This window comes from Aspergillus foveolatus, assembly GCF_047715535.1.
Source record: "Aspergillus foveolatus strain CBS 279.81 unplaced genomic scaffold BDW70scaffold_78, whole genome shotgun sequence".
NCBI lineage: Eukaryota > Fungi > Ascomycota > Eurotiomycetes > Eurotiales > Aspergillaceae > Aspergillus > Aspergillus foveolatus.
In genome coordinates, this window is record NW_027396142.1 from 56,487 (window position 1) to 73,715 (window position 17,229).

The following is a 17,229-nucleotide window of genomic DNA, read 5'->3' on the forward strand; positions in this document are numbered from 1 at the left end:
GGCAATATGTATCTCGAGTCTCAACAAAGGAACCGCTGGACGGGTGAGTTGTGAGAGAGAGCGGTTCTAGAATTTAGGGGGCCTTGTGGGTGGCAACGTCATCCCGAAAACCATGTGCAGCTGGTCTCTCCGCTGGCGCCGGCCTATCGTCGTGTAGTCCCTGTATGATACTGCTACAAATCAACCCGTACAAGTGAGCACTATAACACATGTCGGAGACTTTCGTCGAAGAAATATATAACCATTTGGGATAGGATAACTTCATCTGTCACGGCCAAGGCAGGCACCTGTTTCCAGGCCTACAGACTAAGCGCTCTGATGTACGAAGTATACTACACAGTACTGAACTGAGAAGTCGAGTCTCGATCGCTTGCTCATACATTGAATGGTGGACACGCTAATATACAAATTATCATAAGCCCTTTCTCCGAGACGTCAACGCCTCTCTTGGGCTAGTTGAACTCCGTGAACTCCGCATGACCCTGTACCGCTTCCCCGAATCAATACGCCGACCCCGCTTTAACGACTCAAGACCCCTCAAGGTTTTTCTCCGTCGCTCCGGTTTCTCAAGAAGATTTATCGCCGACGCTAGGGTTAACAAGGATTCCCAGCTCCATCGACCCTCTGCAACATCGGGGACCAGACGGTCTTCCGTAGAGAACCTCTCACGCACTGCCAGCTGCAATGCCCTGCCCGTCGCATCGCGAAGTGGACGCGCCATGGCTGGGTTGCAAGCTAGCAACCTTGCAAGAAGCTGGATCCGAAAGGCCGTTGGTTTGCTCGAGATCTTCGAGGGTGACAGGCTCGGTGTCAAAATCAACCATAGAATCAAATGGAAATGCTGATAAATCTCCTGAGTCGAGAACGTCAAAGGCGAACCCGTCTTCAAGGAGTGAAGAATCTGACTCAAGGGATGAATCACCGTTGAATAGGCGGCGGAAGTCATCGTCAGAAAGAGGAGCTGTAAGGTCATGTGTAGGCTCATGCTTAATGCCGGCTCCGAGCTCGAAAAGCGAGAGGGCACTTTCATCTCCTTCGAGCCCGCCGACTGACACTGCAGGTCGCACAACATCGCTGCAGGATGTTGTGTCAAATCGGAGGACTCAGCCAGAGATGAAGGCTTAAGAGTTGGGGAGTAGTCGGTCACGGAGGGAGTTGGGAAAGGAATGCGGTCCAGAGGAACCTCATCCCCTTCCTGCTTAAAAAGAGTCGGTGTGAGAGTTGGCGAAACTGACGCGGGGGAACTGGAAGTTGGGGTGCTGTGGCGGGATCCCCGAACCTCCGCGGATAGCTGAGCAACTTGCTGACTTAAACGGTTGTTCTCAGCCTCCATCTGGGCGAGACGCTGAAGAAGGAACTGGTTTTGTTGTTCCATATCGATCTTCTCGCTTTCTAACTTCTCCATTTCAAGTCTCTTGCGCTCGCGAGAGGTCTGTGCGGCTGCGCGGTTGCGAAGAACTCGCTCAATCCGGCGCTGCTCTTTCTCATCTTCTGTCTTAGCGCGTTTTCTGTGATAGATATTAGCAAGAGCAGGTAGTTGACTTTGTGGTATCACACACCTTGGAGGCAAGTTTGTCTTGGGAACTGGTAATTCCTGGCCCCAGGACTTTCTTTTCTTCGCTGGCTTCTTCTCCTCAGGCTTTGTCTGAGCCACCACACTCTTCGTCTGAAGAGATGTGTCAGCCGGGGAGACAGTGAGCACAGGAACCTCCAATGACGGTGTAGTAGGCAAAGAGTTTGCGAAAGCGTCCTCCATTTTCACTGGCGACAACCGGTCTGCTGATTTCATACAACTAAAGTCTGATAACTGCAACTAGACGAGAGCAGGTGGTTGATGAGGTTGCGAAGTTGGAGTTGGAACTGGGTTTGCCTTGCCTGAGTCACTTAAGACAAAGGCCACGGTGTCATAGCGAATCGAGGCCAGAGGCTACAATCCCGACCAGTGAAAGTGTTGGGGCTCAGGTACCAAGGATGGCAAAGTGTGGGGAGTAAATGTGAAGAGGACAGTTGTTCATAAAAGATTGTGATGCTGCTGTGAGATGGGGACTGATTGACATTTTAAAGGCCAGCGTGGTCAATTCAGGCGCACCTCCTTTCAGCAAGGGGCGGAGCAGCGTCCTGACCACGTAACTGCTAGTGTGACCAGGGTAATACATGGTCTCCGCTCCAATCCACAAATAGCAACCGCCTGCCACTGGAAAATTCGTAAAATACGGGTACATCGATAGGTGGCCAGGAATCGCCCCTGAGCCTGGCTCTTCGCCTACTCTGAGTCCTGAGACAATTCAGACTTATTCTGCGACACGCAGTGGAACCCTGTCGTTGCATCGCCGCGCAGCTGCAGAGTTGATTTGCTTCAAAATATAGAAACCACCCACTTGCGGGATACCACCCGGAAGCCCAGCCAGAGCCTTACGCTGGAGTTCTTCTATTCCTGTCGATTCACATGCTTTAAGCTTTTACATCTTAAGTACAGAGTGCACATGTTTTGCGATTTCTCCGACCTTGAGTTTTAAAATTATTGGTGGCATATTCCACTTTGTTTAAAGGGTCAAGTCGCGTTTTTCTGCTAAACTAGCTCGACTATTCATTCTATTAATGTTTATCTTATTTGTACATTGAAAAGAGGGGGCCTAACCCCGGGTGGGCCTCCCAATTAGATAGAGTCGTCACGCCTTTATTGCCTTCGAGTTGGAGGCTTGTGTGCAGCACAAGTGGATAAGTTTGAGGAATGTCCATGGTTCAGGAGCCTGGCTTCTTTGGGACTATGCCCCGTGTAAGACGTAAGATTCTCATTGTCTGAGGTCATCCTCATCTCATTTACGGAGCAAAATGGGACTGCCTGTTGATTCAGCTACGACTGTGAAAGATAATGAAACCAAGTTTGGTGTGTATATGCTTCCATGATCTCTACTCACGGTCAGAGAGTTCCAAGAGCTTGGCTGCATACCTGGGCTTCCAAGGGTTGCAAAATTCTCAGGTGCATACCATAAAGAGTGCGGGGAGCCAATGGAGGAGTTAAGGTGTTAACTGAGGACTTCTTTTTAAAAGTCTCAAGGACAAGGAATTCTGTATTACAGAGTATCATATCCGGCATTCGTCAGGAGCTCTTATTAACATCCGTGTTGTGCACAAAGGAGGTTTTGATTAAGTGACCACTTCGCTGCCCTTTCCTTCCCCTACCCTAGGTATCACGTGGGGTCTTATGTACACGTACCGCGTGCTCGTGTCTACGGAGCCCATTCAGCCGGAACTGTTGTGCTCTTGCCTATGAAGTAGCTGAAATGTCACAATTCGATAAGAAGGCATTTTAAGATCGGGAATAGTCTATGCATATCATGAAGCATCAAGTAAGTCATCAAGTAACGCCATCCATCCAGGCCCATGAACAAGCGGGAGCCTTGCAAGAGAATTGGGAATATCTGTAAAAGAAATCGCCGAAAAAGGGAGTTTCTTCGCAGTTATAACGTGGTATCCATCGTATCGTCTCCAGCATCAAGCGCATGTTGTCTCTCCGGGTCGGGTGCGACGATCCCCCGACCTCTGCCCGCTAACAGCTCACGCCGGACTTCAGGACCAATATCCTTGTGTCCACGAACCAAGAGCAAGTCCAAAAGGGCTTCTCGCTGGTCTTCGGTAATATCATTCCGGTAACGCTGTGCGAAAACCAAGAGTGATTGATGCCAGAGAACGGGAAGTTTATATGCCTTAGAGGGTCCGTCGGTCATTGAATCCTCAGCCGGATCGGCCGCACGGAACCGCAGGAAATGAAAGACAAGAGCATCAATGACTTTGTACGGAAGGGCGTACTTCTTCTCCAAGAAGACTCGAATGAAAGTATTCACCGCACCGGTGCTTTCTAATGACTTCATGGACTGTTCGGCGGCAAGGTCACACATCCGAAGCAGTGCCGCCGCCGAATGTAGGACCGGAATGGAGACGCGCGCGATCACGGAGGAAACGATGTGAGCTTCCCGTAGGGTGCAAGTCCCACTCGAGACTAAGGGGAATAGCAATCCCTTGAAGAAACATGCCGGCTTGTAGAGAGCCTTCTTCATCGAATTGTAGGTGTGAACATTGAGCTTCTTGTGTTCGTAGATTTCCTCGCGCACGCGTTCAAGCAAGACCGTTGAGATGAACTCCTGCGCAATGGCCGGCTTGTGTGAGATGAATATTCTGGTCCCAGCGTAAATGGCGTTGGCGGTCCATGATTCGGGACGGGTTATTGAGAGAAGCGTTTGCCAATTTGGAACAGTAGGGAGAATTTTGAACGGCTTTGGAAGAGGCCCAGACTTGTAACGAGAAAGAATCATGCCAACCCTAACATTATTAAGATCCCAGGACTAACATAGTGTTGAGATATGTGGGACTTACTTCTCGTATACTTCCACAGCTTTTGCGGGTATCTGAACCGCATCTTCGGGCAAACCTCCACCTTGAATTATAGGCCCAGTATTTCCTGCCTGCTTCGCTTCATGCTCCGCAATCTTTTCTAGAATAAGGTCCGCGAGATTTGTGGTTTGACCGCTCGTCTCTGGCCCGCTGGGATTGAAAATCGGATCTTCGTCTCCTCGAGGAACGAACTTGTGGAATATATCGAGATCATTTGGATCAACCTCCTAGTTTAGATATCAGACTCGTCAAGCTCCCTAATCCTCAATTATTCTGACCACATACCACTTCCTCAATCTCCTCCTCATCGTCCCATTGATCCTCATTGAACTTGCCTTCGTCGTCCGAAAAGACATCTTCATCCTCAAATCGGGACTCGAAATCGAAGGCCCTGTTTGCTGGTTCTTCAATCACTCCCCGTGCAGCTCTCTGCTCGGCGGCATCTTCATCGGCAAGTTCTTGTCCAATCTGTAGAATCTTGCGGGATGTTTTCGCATCCACAAAGCGCTCCCCATCCTCCTGACCTCCGTCTGCCTTCGATTTGCGCTTAATCTTCTTACTTGGGGCCGTTCGGAGGTGACCCGTGCCAATAATATCCTCAGCAAGAGGATTGTGCCGGCGGGTACCAGCTGCAGCACGCGCGGACGTCACCTTAGGCATGCTGGGCTATTTTTGCGGGATAAAGATAACAAGTTGACTCATCTAATATTATCGCAATGATCTGACGGGCAATGACCGAGCCGGAAAGAAGAGCTTCCTCCTCGATCGAAACTGTGAATTGTGTGCAAATTTGTAGATCATGTAATCAGAAACTTTTTCTGGGGCCCTTCGTTATCGGTTCACCGCCTGTCTAGCCCCTCAGCAGACTACATATCAGCGACTGATAGCAGAGGACGCTAAGTTTTCTGCCGGATGTTTCTCCCGGCCGCCCTTCATCGGGTATTGCAGCTTCACAGGACCTAGCCTTGACAACAGCTCTGCACAACATTAATGCTCTTCAATTGAGCGTGGGCTGCCCCTTGCTTTCTAATACACATACTGTTCAGTTAGCTCCCTCTGATCACTTTGCGCTTAGACTTCCAGCTGTGATAGATGCGCTAATCTGCTTCGCAGTCATATTGGCAGTTCACCTTCAGCTTCCGGTTTCCTCTGTGTTCCCGTTAGGGATCCCAGCGACGTTCTCATCAGCTGCCAGACAAACGCTTCGTGCTGCTGGAATCGCGTGCTAGAATAAGTACAATCGCATCAACTACGCTTTCGGTCTCGGCGGTTAACCTGCGGGCGGCACGGTGAAATACCTGTACGCAAAGGATTCGCATTATGGCATCGACTCACGCAGCCGGGTCCCCCGCGCCATCATCCAGTATCAACTCCCCTATACTACACCCGGTAAACGCGTCCGTTTCAAATGCTTCTCTAGGGGAGGGCAGTATCAGATTCTCGCCGGCGCCACCTAGTACCATTTCAAACCAAGGCGACGGTGTAAGGTCGAAGCGCAACAAACGCGATAGCCGCAAGAAAAGAGAGGCCAAAGGTTTGGACCAGGAGAGCGCACCTCCCAAGAAGAAGTCAGTGGCCGTACTTAATACCGCCATTCCGAGCTCTGATCTCGGCATCCTAAGACCAATTGCAGTTGGGGAGCCCAGGCACTCGGATCTTTTCCCTCCTCAGCCTCGTCAACTGAACTTTGCGGTGCGCAAAATGTCAGGTGTGATTGGCCAAAGTTGGGATTTCTACGAAGTCGTTGATAAACTCACGAACAAGAACGGTTTTCGATATAGCTATGCCATAGCAGATACGAACTTCCCTCATATCAAATATCGCCAAACGGATGTTCCTCCCTATCATGCCCGTTTTAGCTTCGAGGACTCCCCGGCTGCGATCTTGTTCTCCAAGGACGCCCTTGCAGTTACGACCAATGAACCATGGCACACGGCTCGCGCTAATGTGTGCGCAAGAGAAGGTACCTACTATTATGAAGCACGCATCATAAGCGGTATAATGAGTAACTCGGAAGCAACTACCTCGAGCGGGAGCACTGCCTTACCGTCGAGGGGTCATGTGCGGCTTGGATTTGCTCGACGGGAGGCAGACCTTGATGTCAATGTAGGAGTCGACTGTTACGGTTACGGAATCCGTGATGTAAACGGCGAGGTGGTCAATCGCATGCGGTGCGAATATTTCTTCCCCAAGGGTGAGTCGATTCGCGAAGGCGATGTCATTGGCATGCTCATCACTCTCCCGCCGCTTTCACTCCACAGAAAGATTGTCGAGGGAACATATGACCCGGCCTGCGATAATTCCAAGCCCGGGCCCGCTTCAGCTACTAATATCATCCGTGATCGCATCCCCTTTCACTACAAAAATGACTTTTGCTGGCAACAGTCCAATGTCTTTCCTACCAAGCAACTGCGTGACTACGCTTTCAATCTCAAAGAAACCCCTGCGTTCGGCCCTCCGTCCCCATTGAACGCAGAGGATCCATCACTACGTACATTACCCGACTCAAGTATCACGATATACAAGAACGGCGTAAAGATGGGTACGCCATTTAAGGAGCTGTATGCCTTTCTACCACCTGCTAGCAGACTTGCGAATGGCACGAACAACCTCGGGCTCGGTGAGCGTGAAAATGCCGATGATGGTATGGTCGGGTACTACCCGGCTGTTAGCTGCTATGGTGGTGGTGCTGTTGAGTGTCGCTTCCAAGGTCCTTGGTGGTTTGGTCCGCCGTCCGCTACAGACAATGGTGAGCCAGTCAAAGGGATAGGAGAGCGCTTCGACGAGCAAATCGTCGAAGACGTACTGGCCGATATTGTAGACGAGGTCGAAGCAATGCTCGTCTGGGGCAGCGTGGACGGTAATGTTGTCAATAACGCTGAGATGGACGCCCCTGGTGTAGGAGCCGTTGGGGGCACAGACGTTCTCAAAGGCGGCGTCGGTGCTGCCTATGACCCTGCCACTACTTTGTCGACTGCTCCTGCGGAGAGTAACGGAGGTGGCGCTGCGAGTATCAAGCTTGCCGACGAGGACGCATACCACACTGCCTTTGAAGATACTATGAGTCTCGGTGCGGCAAATACGCCGAATATTGACGTGCCCATACCGCCAGAACCGGAGGATACCCCTATGACCGGAGGTTGAATGGGGTTCTACTTTCAGTTGCCTACGTGGTCACTGTATCATAATGCAATATTTATGCACGCTTTATTGGATGTATAATAACTCAAATTCTAATGACTTCTTTAGACCAACTGGGTCATGGATTGCTGATCAATTACAATGACATTGAGAACCGTATGTCAAGCTGCGGATTTGCTGTAGTCGGATGTGAGGCGACATTAGTAGATTCCATAGACTATACATGTCCACATTATAATATTTGATTATAGTACATGATCTACAGCTAACGCCCTTCTAGCAATTCCCCGACTTTGAGCACAAGTTCATCGTCGCCGTACTGGCCGATTACCTGAATTCCAGCCAGGCTGTCGCCTTCTTGATTGCCAGCATTATCCTTTCCAGAGACGGGAACGGATATGGCCGGAAGGCCGGCCAAGCTGGCAGGCACTGTGAACACATCAATTATATAAGCATCCAAGTTTGACCTTTTCGTGCTGGTATTCGTAATATCTGAGATGGTTGGCGGCGGGGTTGGCGCAGTTGGTGAGATAAGAACGTCGACCCCAGCTTGTTTAGCTTGCTGCTGAGGTTCGACAGTTAGTATTCCGGCGGCCAGGGGATGTTCTGCCTGGAAAGCGGCATCGAAATCATGCCGAACCAGACGTCGAATGCGCTGTGCTTGGATGAAGTAATTATCAATGGCCTGAGCGCTCAAACTGAATGCACCTAGCATGATTCGTCGCTTAACCTCTGGGCCAAACCCAGCGCCTCTAGTTTTCGCGTATAGGTAGGTTTCTGATTGGTTCTCTTTGCTGTCATCCGACCGAGTCCCGTACCTGACGCCGTCATATTTTGCTAGATTTGAAGATGCTTCGGCTGGGGCAAGTACGTAGTACGCTGACAAAGCTAGCTTTGTCATAGGGAGAGATACAGGTTGAATTGTGTGTCCCTGCTGACGCAAATATTCCAAGGAGTGAGACCAGGCCTGCCGCACTGAAGGGGCGAGTTCAGAGATGTTATACTCGAGCGGAATGCCGATGCGAAGGGGGCGGGACGTGAGGCGAGAGGTGAGGTGAGGCAAGTTCAACTTCGAGGACATTCTGGACCTTGACGACGGCGAAAGACTCGTCGGATCACGGGGATCATGTCTGTTCAAGACGTCTGTGAAATCCGGTCAGCAAATGCCATGGCTTGTATCCCAAGTTAGACAACTGCATACCAAAGACATCTCGAGCTATTGAAACTCGCTTTGCCAAGATCCCAACGGTGTCCAATGAGTTGGCATACGCGATAACGCCCCATCGGGATAATAGCCCGTACGAGGGCTTAAAGCCAACAGTTCCGGTGTACGCGGCAGGAAGGCGAATCGATCCGCCTGTATCCGTCCCTAGTGCTCTATTCGACGTTAGGCTGTCTTCCTCTCGTATCGGCTCAGTGGGTGACATACGCATAGCACTGATCCGTAGCGACCGCAACTGCGCTTCCGCCAGAACTTCCTCCTGCCGAGAGGAATCTTGAATCATCACCCCGGCGTGCATTCATGACATGTCCGAATGACGAATAGATGGAATGAGACCCCATACCGAACTCGTCCAAATTCGTCTTTCCGGCGACAATGGCCCCGGCTTCTTCCAGTTGCTGCACTACCGTTGCATTGAACGGACTGGTAAATGTATCGAGACTTTTCGAGGCGCATGTCGTAGGGAAGTCGCGAGTGCATATGTTATCTTTGAATGCGATGAACCGGCCATCCAGTCGGGACTTCAGCTTCCCTGCGCCACGTACTTGATTAGTATTCAGCCACCTCTTGAGATAGACAATATTCACGTATATTTCGTACCTTGCTTTCCCCGAATATCGGCATCTTTCGCTTGATCATGCCACCGCCCTGAATGCCGGCACAAAGGAGTTATGAAGGCATTGAGCATGCGATTTGAGCTCTGATTAGCGACATATCTCTCAGCTTCGAGCAGGAGGGACATTAGGCCGCTAGAGCGAATGTCGCAAAGATTGAGAAACAACGATGCGTACGGCTGACGCAGACGGCCAGAGCCCAGAATACCGCTGGTGGTCCGTGCTTCAGCCGCCATGAGCTCCTCTCGCCGCTGAGCTTTCCAGCTACAGTGTTAGGCAACATAGCAGTAATACACAACTGACGCTATGAATGCTTTGCTTTTTCAGAGACAAATTGAGCTTGCTCATTGGCGATAGGGTTAAAATGTACCCGAGATCAAGGACATTTCTGTCTACTAGCCCATTTATGCAACGATAGGCCAGGGTAAAAATATATACCAGGTATACATAGTTTCATAATCATTTCGGTGGCCCAGCTGCTGCCACATATTTTTTTAGTTGCCAAACATTGATGAAATCAATTAGCATGTCAGTCCTGGCTACAAAATAACTGCACAGTTTCTAACATTCCTGGTATTCTACACTGTTATATAAGGTTGGAAGCTACGTAAAGCTCAAGCTCCGTCGGCCCGAGGGCGAAAAGACGTCATCCGAACTCTTCACCCTCGTCAGATTTCAGCTCTTGCTCTCAACCTTGTAATTACTCTTCCAGGTTCGACAATCTCCAGTATGTTTTCACGCTGTGTCGTGCGGTCAGCGGCAGCAACGTCGCCGATTCAGACATCTTTCCTGAGAACACGTCTTTCGTTTGTAGCCTCAACCACTGCGCGTCAATGCCGGAGCCCAATCTCGAACCCGCAGATTGATGGAAGGAGATACATCTCAGCGTACGGATATACTCAAGCTAAAGCGCTTGTCTATTCCAAATATGGGGAACCAAAAGATGTCTTAAGGTAAGTGGTTGTTCGGCGTCCATTATCGATTTGGTTTTAACAGGAGCTTCTCGCCGCAGGCTTCACACACATTCAATTTCCGCTCCCAATGGCACGCAAGTCAATCTTCGCCTTATTGCTGCGCCCCTGAATCCCGCCGATGTGAACCAGATCCAAGGTGTATACCCAAGCAAGCCTCCTTTCGAAACGAAGCTTGGTACATTGGAACCCTCCGCCATTGCCGGAAACGAGGGTGCTTTCGAGGTCATTGCAACTGGAGCCGCGGTGAAGGGCCTCAAAAAGGGTGACTGGGTTATCATGAAGCGAACGGGGCAGGGTACGTGGCGCACGCACGCCCAAATGGACGAGTCGCAATTGATCAAAATTGAGGACCAAACGGGATTAAGTCCATTGCAAGTCAGCACTGTTAGCGTGAACCCTGTTACCGCATACCGGATGATCAAGGACTTCTGCGATTGGGACTGGTTGCGCGCTGGCGAGGAATGGCTGATACAGAATGGCGCAAACAGTGGCGTCGGACGTGCTGCCATCCAACTCGGAAGGGAATGGGGCATCAAGACTATCAATGTTATTCGCGAACGCAAGACGCCAGAGGAGACTGAAGGCTTGAAACAAGAGCTTAAAGACCTAGGAGCCACAGTGGTGGTTACAGAGACTGAGCTACTCTCTGGTGAATTCAAGAACATCGTCAAGGAGGTCACTAAGCAAGGGAAGGAACCCATTCGGCTGGCGCTGAACTGCGTCGGCGGTAAGAACGCGACAGCTTTGGCGAAGGTTCTAGCTCCGGGCTCACATATGGTTACTTACGGGGCCATGTCGAAGCAGCCTGTCGCCCTACCCTCCGGACTTTTGATATTCAAAGACCTGGTGTTTGATGGTTTTTGGGTCAGCAGATGGGGCGACAAGAACCCACAACTCAAAGAGAACACCATCAAAGATATTTTGCAATTAACACGAGCAGGAAAGTTCAAGGATATTCCTGTGGAGGAAGCTAAATGGAAATGGGACACTGAAGCGACCGAGCTTGCGACAGCCGTGCAGGGAACTCTCAGTGGGTACAGGGGCGGAAAGGGTCTGCTCAAATTCGAAGGCGATGACTAAAGTTCAAACGTCAGATATGCGAGTGCCATTTCAAAAGATATATGCTACTCTATTCAGTTGCCTCCATACGCCACGCAAATGCAGCCGCGTTCTTCAACTGGACCGAGCAGGACATAATCCACATACATCAATAAGCAACAATCCATCCACTAGAGTCTTATTTAGATAGTTTTAGTTCACGCAGAGCAGCCCCAGTGAGTCTTGACCCACTGTACAAGGAGATCCGTAAATGAAGTAGAGGGCATATACACCGCACTGTCCTGAGAGACATCGACACCGAGCCCAACTTGGTCAGCCGCGAAGGTCACATATGGCTGTATGAAATCGATGTAGACAAGGTCCACAGTTTCCGGCGTAGCAGAGCCACTGTCAAGGGTCAAGGCACCTATGCAATTCGGTATCTGGTAAAATTCAACCATGGAATGGACTGTATCATCACCATCTGCACCCAAATCATCTGTTGTAGTATATCCAGGTATGATCTCATGTTCAGAATCGTGGCCAATTGACATCGGATGCTGACTTGTAGGGATATCGAGAATCGACTCTGCGCGATGCAGTCGAGCGAGGTCAATTCCGTAGTCACGAGCAGCTTGCTCTGGCGGCGCAAGAGTCCGTAGCAGAAGCCCGGTTGCCCCTTCGGCGCCTGTGAAGATTTGTGGCTGCTGATTCAGGACGTCCAAGACCTGCGTTGCTTTGGCATAGGGAATGTCCTTCAGGTAACGAAAGCCACTTGTAAATGGCGAAACTATATAGACTGAGTCCCGAGTGAATTGCCCCTTAAAAAGGTCAAACCGAATGGCGCCAGTATTGAATATAACAAAGGCTGGTTTCCCTTTCCGAGATGTGTCGTCCAGCATGCTTGGAAGTACCTCCCTCTGCAACCAAGCGTAAATGTTATTTGAGGCTGTATGCGGAGATCGTGACATCCACAATGTCTCCGGGACGCAGCCGTATATTTCGTCTAGTTTCAGCGCACTTCGTGATTGCTGGATAAGACGAGACACATTGCGGCCGTGCTCCGTTGGAAACATACTCTCATTAAGGCCTGTGTGACTGTAAAATGAGAAGAGATTATTGTCAATATACCTTCGCTCGAAGATAGGATCTACCATGCTGGGCTCCAATTTGCTGCGTTCTGTAGACAGTCCGCTAATTGACGCAAACCCAATAGTTTCCATAAATCGGCCACTGGCAAGCCCAACAGCTTTCGAGTCGAATTGATGACAGTCGCGAATGTGGAGATGACCACCGAAAAACTGAATTGGCGTGTCCGGATGACTAGCCCTGATTGCATTGAAGACAGCGTCGTACTCTTTTGACCGAACTGGAACATGCCCTATCACCAAAAACAGATCGACGGCCTGGTCTTGAATGGCGTGCTTGAACCAAGACTCTTTCACAACTTCCTCCACCGGATGGACAACTGTGTTGTTATAGTTCCTTGTGAAGTCGAAAAGAAAACCAAAGGCAGTGATGCGAATGCCTTGGTTCTTCGTGGTGAATTTCCTGACTCGGGGACCCAACTCCACGAGTTCTCCTGTTTCAGGGTCATAGATATCGACGTTGGACGACAGATAGTGACCGCGGAAGTTAGGTACAGTAATTCTATATTCGGCTTCCGAGGTGCTCTTTTTGTAGAGCTCGTGATTTCCGGGAGACAAAACGTCGATTCGCTGTTGCCGTATAATCTCGGAAGTATATATACCTTTAGGGTCTGATGAATCGTAGAGGCCATTGCCCTCTACTCTATCACCTGTGTCGATTAAGAGTAAATCACGCCCCTCTGCCTCAGCCAGCTCCCGCATGCGACTAGCAAACGACACATAATCTCCCCAGTCCGCCGAGTACGACGGTCTATAACACACCCGTTAGCTTCAAAACATACCAAGCAACGACTGATACCCATACTCTGAGAGATGGCCAGCCAGCCAGCCATGAGTATCTGTCGTATGAAGGAAGTTGATTTGACCCCATTTCAGTTCACGTAAAGGAACTGCGACGAAATCCGGAGCAGAGGGCTGAACAGCTTGAACCGCCGAGATCAAAGATAAGATAACGAGAGGTTTGAGATAGGAGGCCATGCTTTGCCACGCTACAGTCGACATGCTCAAAGTGGGTCATTAATGTCTTATTCGCAAAAGTACAGGTCCAAGATCGAAGGCCAGCTGACGAATCGATCACGGAACCGAATACGCCCAAAATATGCCTGTGAGGGTGGAACAGTTGGATCAGAGGTTCGCCAGGGTATACCGTTGGGCGAGAGAGCCACTGCATACCTAAAGAGGTCGCTTTGCAATAGTCCTAACAAGGAATCCTGATAAGAAATTCAGGCGATGCGCAGTCATTGGGGGATATGATCTATCGCAGGAAGAACGCCCTCAGTTTTGCGCATATAAAATATATTTATAGCGGTCATATACTGTGCAGTATGTGCCCGAAGGACATGACACGAGAGCCTGGGGACCTGGGAAGCTCAGGTATACCACAGGTTTCCTTGTTTAGATTTAGCATAGCAATTGCCACGTGACGCGGATTAACAGCGCACACCTCAGAATATCAGGGATAACAACTTATTATAAAGCTTGATGTCATTCGTTTGCTTCTTACTGACAAGATATTTTGGTATCCATGGCCCATACTGCGGACTGTCGCTATCTCCAAGCTCGGACGAGCAATTGTCCGATGGCTGTTATCGGGGCGCGAAAGTGGACACGGAAGAAGCCACCGGTGAGTCTGGGCTTAGTCAGCTTCATCCCAACGCTCCGCTGAAGAGCTCTCACCAAAAAATCGCATCCCGAACGAGATCGGTAAGCTTGGTTTCTCCTTTTGGCTGTTCCTCCTTCGATTCGCATCGTCTGGTGGTGGAGTCTTTTTTTTTAATTGCTTATCATACTCAGTGGCCCTGCTACCGTTTATCCCAGCCATGGCTTCTCCCCGTCTCTTTCGACCAGCAGCTCGTCTGCTTTCTTCGCGCCTTTCCGCGACTCGTCCTGCCTTCCCTCAGACTGCCTGCACACCTTCAATTTTGCGCTTTCGCGGATATGCTACAGAGAACGGTACCAAGGAGGTCACTGTACGAGATGCCTTGAATGAGGCCCTCGCGGAGGAGCTGGAGCGCAACCAAAAGACGTTTATTCTGGGTGAAGAGGTTGCACAGTACAACGGAGCGTATGTCTTCAGCTTCGCAGCTTTTGACCGTTGTATCTGTCAGCGCATTCTGATTTTTTTCTTTTCTCAATGAACAGATACAAAGTCACTCGAGGTCTTCTGGACCGCTTCGGCCCCAAGCGCGTTATCGATACACCTATCACGGAAGCTGGCTTTTGCGGTCTGGCGGTCGGAGCTGCTCTCGCTGGATTGCACCCAATTGTAAGTCATCATTCGATGCAGGCACAACCTCAGAAGAAGCTTGCAGAACTTTGCTAACAAGGGCGTCCCAACCAGTGTGAATTCATGACTTTCAACTTCGCAATGCAGGCTATCGATCAAATTATCAACTCTGCGGCCAAGACGCACTACATGTCTGGCGGCATTCAGCCTTGCAATATCACCTTCCGTGGTCCCAACGGTTTTGCTGCTGGTGTTGCTGCACAGCACTCTCAGGATTACTCCGCTTGGTACGGCAGTATTCCTGGTTTGAAGGTCGTGGCGCCCTGGAGCGCTGAGGACGCTAAGGGTCTCATGAAGGCAGCTATTCGTGACCCAAACCCCGTCGTTGTCCTTGAGAACGAGTATGTAAATTATCTTAAAATCACCTCCATTGAAGTGTATCACAACTAATCGTGTCCAGACTTCTATACGGCCAGGCCTTCCCCATGTCTGAGACTGCACAGAAGGATGACTTCGTCCTCCCTATTGGCAAGGCCAAGATCGAGCGTCCCGGCAAGGACCTGACAATCGTCTCCCTCTCTCGCTGCGTTGGACAGTCCCTCAACGCTGCTGCTGAGCTGAAGCAGAAATACGGCGTCGAAGCTGAGGTTATTAACCTCCGTTCCGTTAAGCCTCTTGACGTTGAGACGATCATTCAATCTCTCAAGAAGACCGGCCGCCTGATGTGCGTCGAGTCTGGTTTCCCTATGTTCGGTGTTTCCTCCGAAATTCTCGCTCTGTCCATGGAATACGGTTTCGACTACCTGACAGCTCCTGCCGTTCGTGTTACTGGTGCTGAGGTGCCCACTCCTTACGCTGTGGGATTGGAGACTATGAGCTTTCCCCAAGAGGACACCATCGTTGGCCAGGCTGCCAAGCTTCTCCGATTGTAAATTTTCTGGTTCTGAGCAGTTGAGTGGAGCGGGTGAGAATCTTACAGCGTAACCAAATATTTACGCGTATTTTTGTCGTTGTTGCAGTTTCCAGCTTGAACCGGTTCATGATTTTTGTACTATTACTTTGAGCATCATTTAGACCAAAATCCCGAGCATGTTACACCAGATATTGCTTATTTTCCCCGTGAATATGAGCTCTCATTTTGGCTGCAAGCGCAGACAGATCAGCGGGAAACATGCATCTTAGTTGACGCCGAATCCAATTCGGAATTCTTGAGGTCCAGCAAGACAACAGTATTTAACACATCGTATAACGACGCAAATATTTCATATATTCTCACTGAGTCAAGGTCTAATCATAAACCGCAAGGAGCGTCTAGGAGACCCAGGAAGCCTTAGCTCTGAGCAATGCCGACACAGCCGGGGAGGCAATCTGTTGGTTTCCGCGGATCATAGTATCCTCCGCCTGCAGTATCGGTCACGTACTCCTCATCTGTGTCGCTTTCTTCTTGTTCTTGTATGATCCTAGGGGCCATGTCAGATTTGGAACGAGCGTGATCATCGCCCCTTGCGGCAGCTGGTGCGGTGGTTTCTTCATCGTCATCTTCTAGCACATTCTTCCTCGTTGGAGCAGCAGGGGCAGCTGGGCCTTTAACAGTGGTGAATGAACTTTTGAAGCCCCCCTTCTTGAAACCTCCACTGCTTCCAGTGCCCGAGGCGGAGCCGGTCTTCGGAGTGTCGAGTACTCTCAACCCAGCTTCTGCGTCGGCCTTTTTCTCCGCCCGTCTAGCTTTTTCTGCTGCATTTGGGTCTCGCGATAGCTGTTTGAGATCTTGAAGACGTTTGCGATGTTGGTGGTCATAAGATCCAATGTGCGCTTCATACTCTGGGTGACGGGAATAAGACTTGTTGCATAGCGTACAAGTGAAAGAGCTTAAAGCTGACCGCGCCGATTCGGTCTGATATGGAATTGTGGGTCAGTCAACGAACGCAAGAACCCCAAGCATTGGTTTGCCGTACCTTAGGAGCAGGATTTGTAAAGCCTCGCTGTGCAGTCAGAAAGTCAGAAAGCTGGGTTTTGGACGAATTCAAGAAAAAACACTTGCCGGCCCCATTTTTCTAGCCGTTAACATGCAATTTATGTCGTAAGGCTGTTGGATGACGAGTCAGGAGGGTGCATGGAGTCAGAGCACTAATGACTTCTGCATCTCTCGACCAGGCGATGTCTGAGCTATGTTGTAGAGAATTAATATGACGCCGTGGTGGATATTGGTTCTGCCCGCTTCGATTACCGCCTGGAGAAGGAAGCTAACACGGGATTTCAACAGCTATGTGTGTTCACATAGAGCCTGCGGTAGGAACGGTTTGTGTATGTTGCGATGCAAAAGCATCCCGCCTATTATCTTGAGGAAGGATGGTGCCTGGAGAACCAATAATGTTGAATGGGATGTGATGACGATCAACGGGGGACCTGAAAGGTTGGGGCGGGCTTCAGCGACGGTAGGAGGAATCGAAAACCAGAACTCCACAGCTCCAGA

The 17,229-nt window shown here is 50.2% G+C and overlaps 8 protein-coding genes across 8 annotated transcripts; 3 read left to right on the forward strand and 5 right to left on the reverse strand.

The window, feature by feature from the left end:
• Nucleotides 1-245: 245 nt before the first annotated feature.
• On the reverse strand, nt 246-1,873 carry hacA (transcription factor HAC1). Its single transcript, XM_073734616.1, has 2 exons — nt 1,560-1,873; nt 246-1,508 (listed from the first exon to the last, which is right to left on the reverse strand). Exons 1-2 carry the CDS (start codon nt 1,787-1,789, stop codon nt 413-415), a joined length of 1,326 nt encoding a protein of 441 aa, XP_073592024.1. The 5' UTR covers nt 1,790-1,873; the 3' UTR covers nt 246-412.
• A 1,347-nt stretch (nt 1,874-3,220) lies between these two features.
• Nucleotides 3,221-5,163, reverse strand: BDW70DRAFT_143736 (snoRNA-binding rRNA-processing protein ENP1). The gene is made up of 3 exons (XM_073738140.1): nt 4,678-5,163; nt 4,375-4,619; nt 3,221-4,320 (listed from the first exon to the last, which is right to left on the reverse strand). Exons 1-3 carry the CDS (start codon nt 5,050-5,052, stop codon nt 3,462-3,464), a joined length of 1,479 nt encoding a protein of 492 aa, XP_073592025.1. The 5' UTR covers nt 5,053-5,163; the 3' UTR covers nt 3,221-3,461.
• A 172-nt stretch (nt 5,164-5,335) lies between these two features.
• BDW70DRAFT_143737 (SPRY domain-containing protein) lies at nt 5,336-7,639 on the forward strand. Its single transcript, XM_073738141.1, has 2 exons — nt 5,336-5,399; nt 5,506-7,639. The coding sequence occupies exon 2, from the start codon at nt 5,713-5,715 to the stop codon at nt 7,534-7,536; it is 1,824 nt and encodes a 607-aa protein (XP_073592026.1). The 5' UTR covers nt 5,336-5,399; nt 5,506-5,712; the 3' UTR covers nt 7,537-7,639.
• A 97-nt stretch (nt 7,640-7,736) lies between these two features.
• BDW70DRAFT_143741 (glutamyl-tRNA(Gln) amidotransferase subunit HER2) lies at nt 7,737-9,535 on the reverse strand. The gene is made up of 4 exons (XM_073738142.1): nt 9,356-9,535; nt 8,963-9,287; nt 8,735-8,910; nt 7,737-8,676 (listed from the first exon to the last, which is right to left on the reverse strand). Exons 1-4 carry the CDS (start codon nt 9,495-9,497, stop codon nt 7,799-7,801), a joined length of 1,521 nt encoding a protein of 506 aa, XP_073592027.1. The 5' UTR covers nt 9,498-9,535; the 3' UTR covers nt 7,737-7,798.
• Nucleotides 9,536-10,098: 563 nt separating this feature from the next.
• Nucleotides 10,099-11,423, forward strand: BDW70DRAFT_163760 (enoyl-[acyl-carrier-protein] reductase; the record flags this gene model as incomplete). Its single annotated transcript, XM_073741357.1, has 2 exons — nt 10,099-10,322; nt 10,382-11,423. 2 exons carry the CDS (start codon nt 10,099-10,101, stop codon nt 11,421-11,423), a joined length of 1,266 nt encoding a protein of 421 aa, XP_073592028.1.
• Nucleotides 11,247-14,099, reverse strand: BDW70DRAFT_143746 (metallophosphoesterase family protein). The gene is made up of 2 exons (XM_073738143.1): nt 13,335-14,099; nt 11,247-13,280 (listed from the first exon to the last, which is right to left on the reverse strand). Exons 1-2 carry the CDS (start codon nt 13,529-13,531, stop codon nt 11,600-11,602), a joined length of 1,878 nt encoding a protein of 625 aa, XP_073592029.1. The 5' UTR covers nt 13,532-14,099; the 3' UTR covers nt 11,247-11,599.
• A 250-nt stretch (nt 14,100-14,349) lies between these two features.
• On the forward strand, nt 14,350-15,688 carry BDW70DRAFT_153544 (pyruvate dehydrogenase (acetyl-transferring) subunit E1 beta; the record flags this gene model as incomplete). Its single annotated transcript, XM_073739660.1, has 4 exons — nt 14,350-14,594; nt 14,672-14,795; nt 14,871-15,157; nt 15,217-15,688. The coding sequence occupies 4 exons, from the start codon at nt 14,350-14,352 to the stop codon at nt 15,686-15,688; spliced, it is 1,128 nt and encodes a 375-aa protein (XP_073592030.1).
• Nucleotides 15,689-16,032: 344 nt separating this feature from the next.
• On the reverse strand, nt 16,033-17,225 carry BDW70DRAFT_114650 (putative C2H2 finger domain protein). Its single transcript, XM_073734617.1, has 3 exons — nt 16,798-17,225; nt 16,712-16,738; nt 16,033-16,650 (listed from the first exon to the last, which is right to left on the reverse strand). Exons 1-3 carry the CDS (start codon nt 16,822-16,824, stop codon nt 16,087-16,089), a joined length of 618 nt encoding a protein of 205 aa, XP_073592031.1. The 5' UTR covers nt 16,825-17,225; the 3' UTR covers nt 16,033-16,086.
• Between the last annotated feature and the right edge of the window lie 4 nt (nt 17,226-17,229).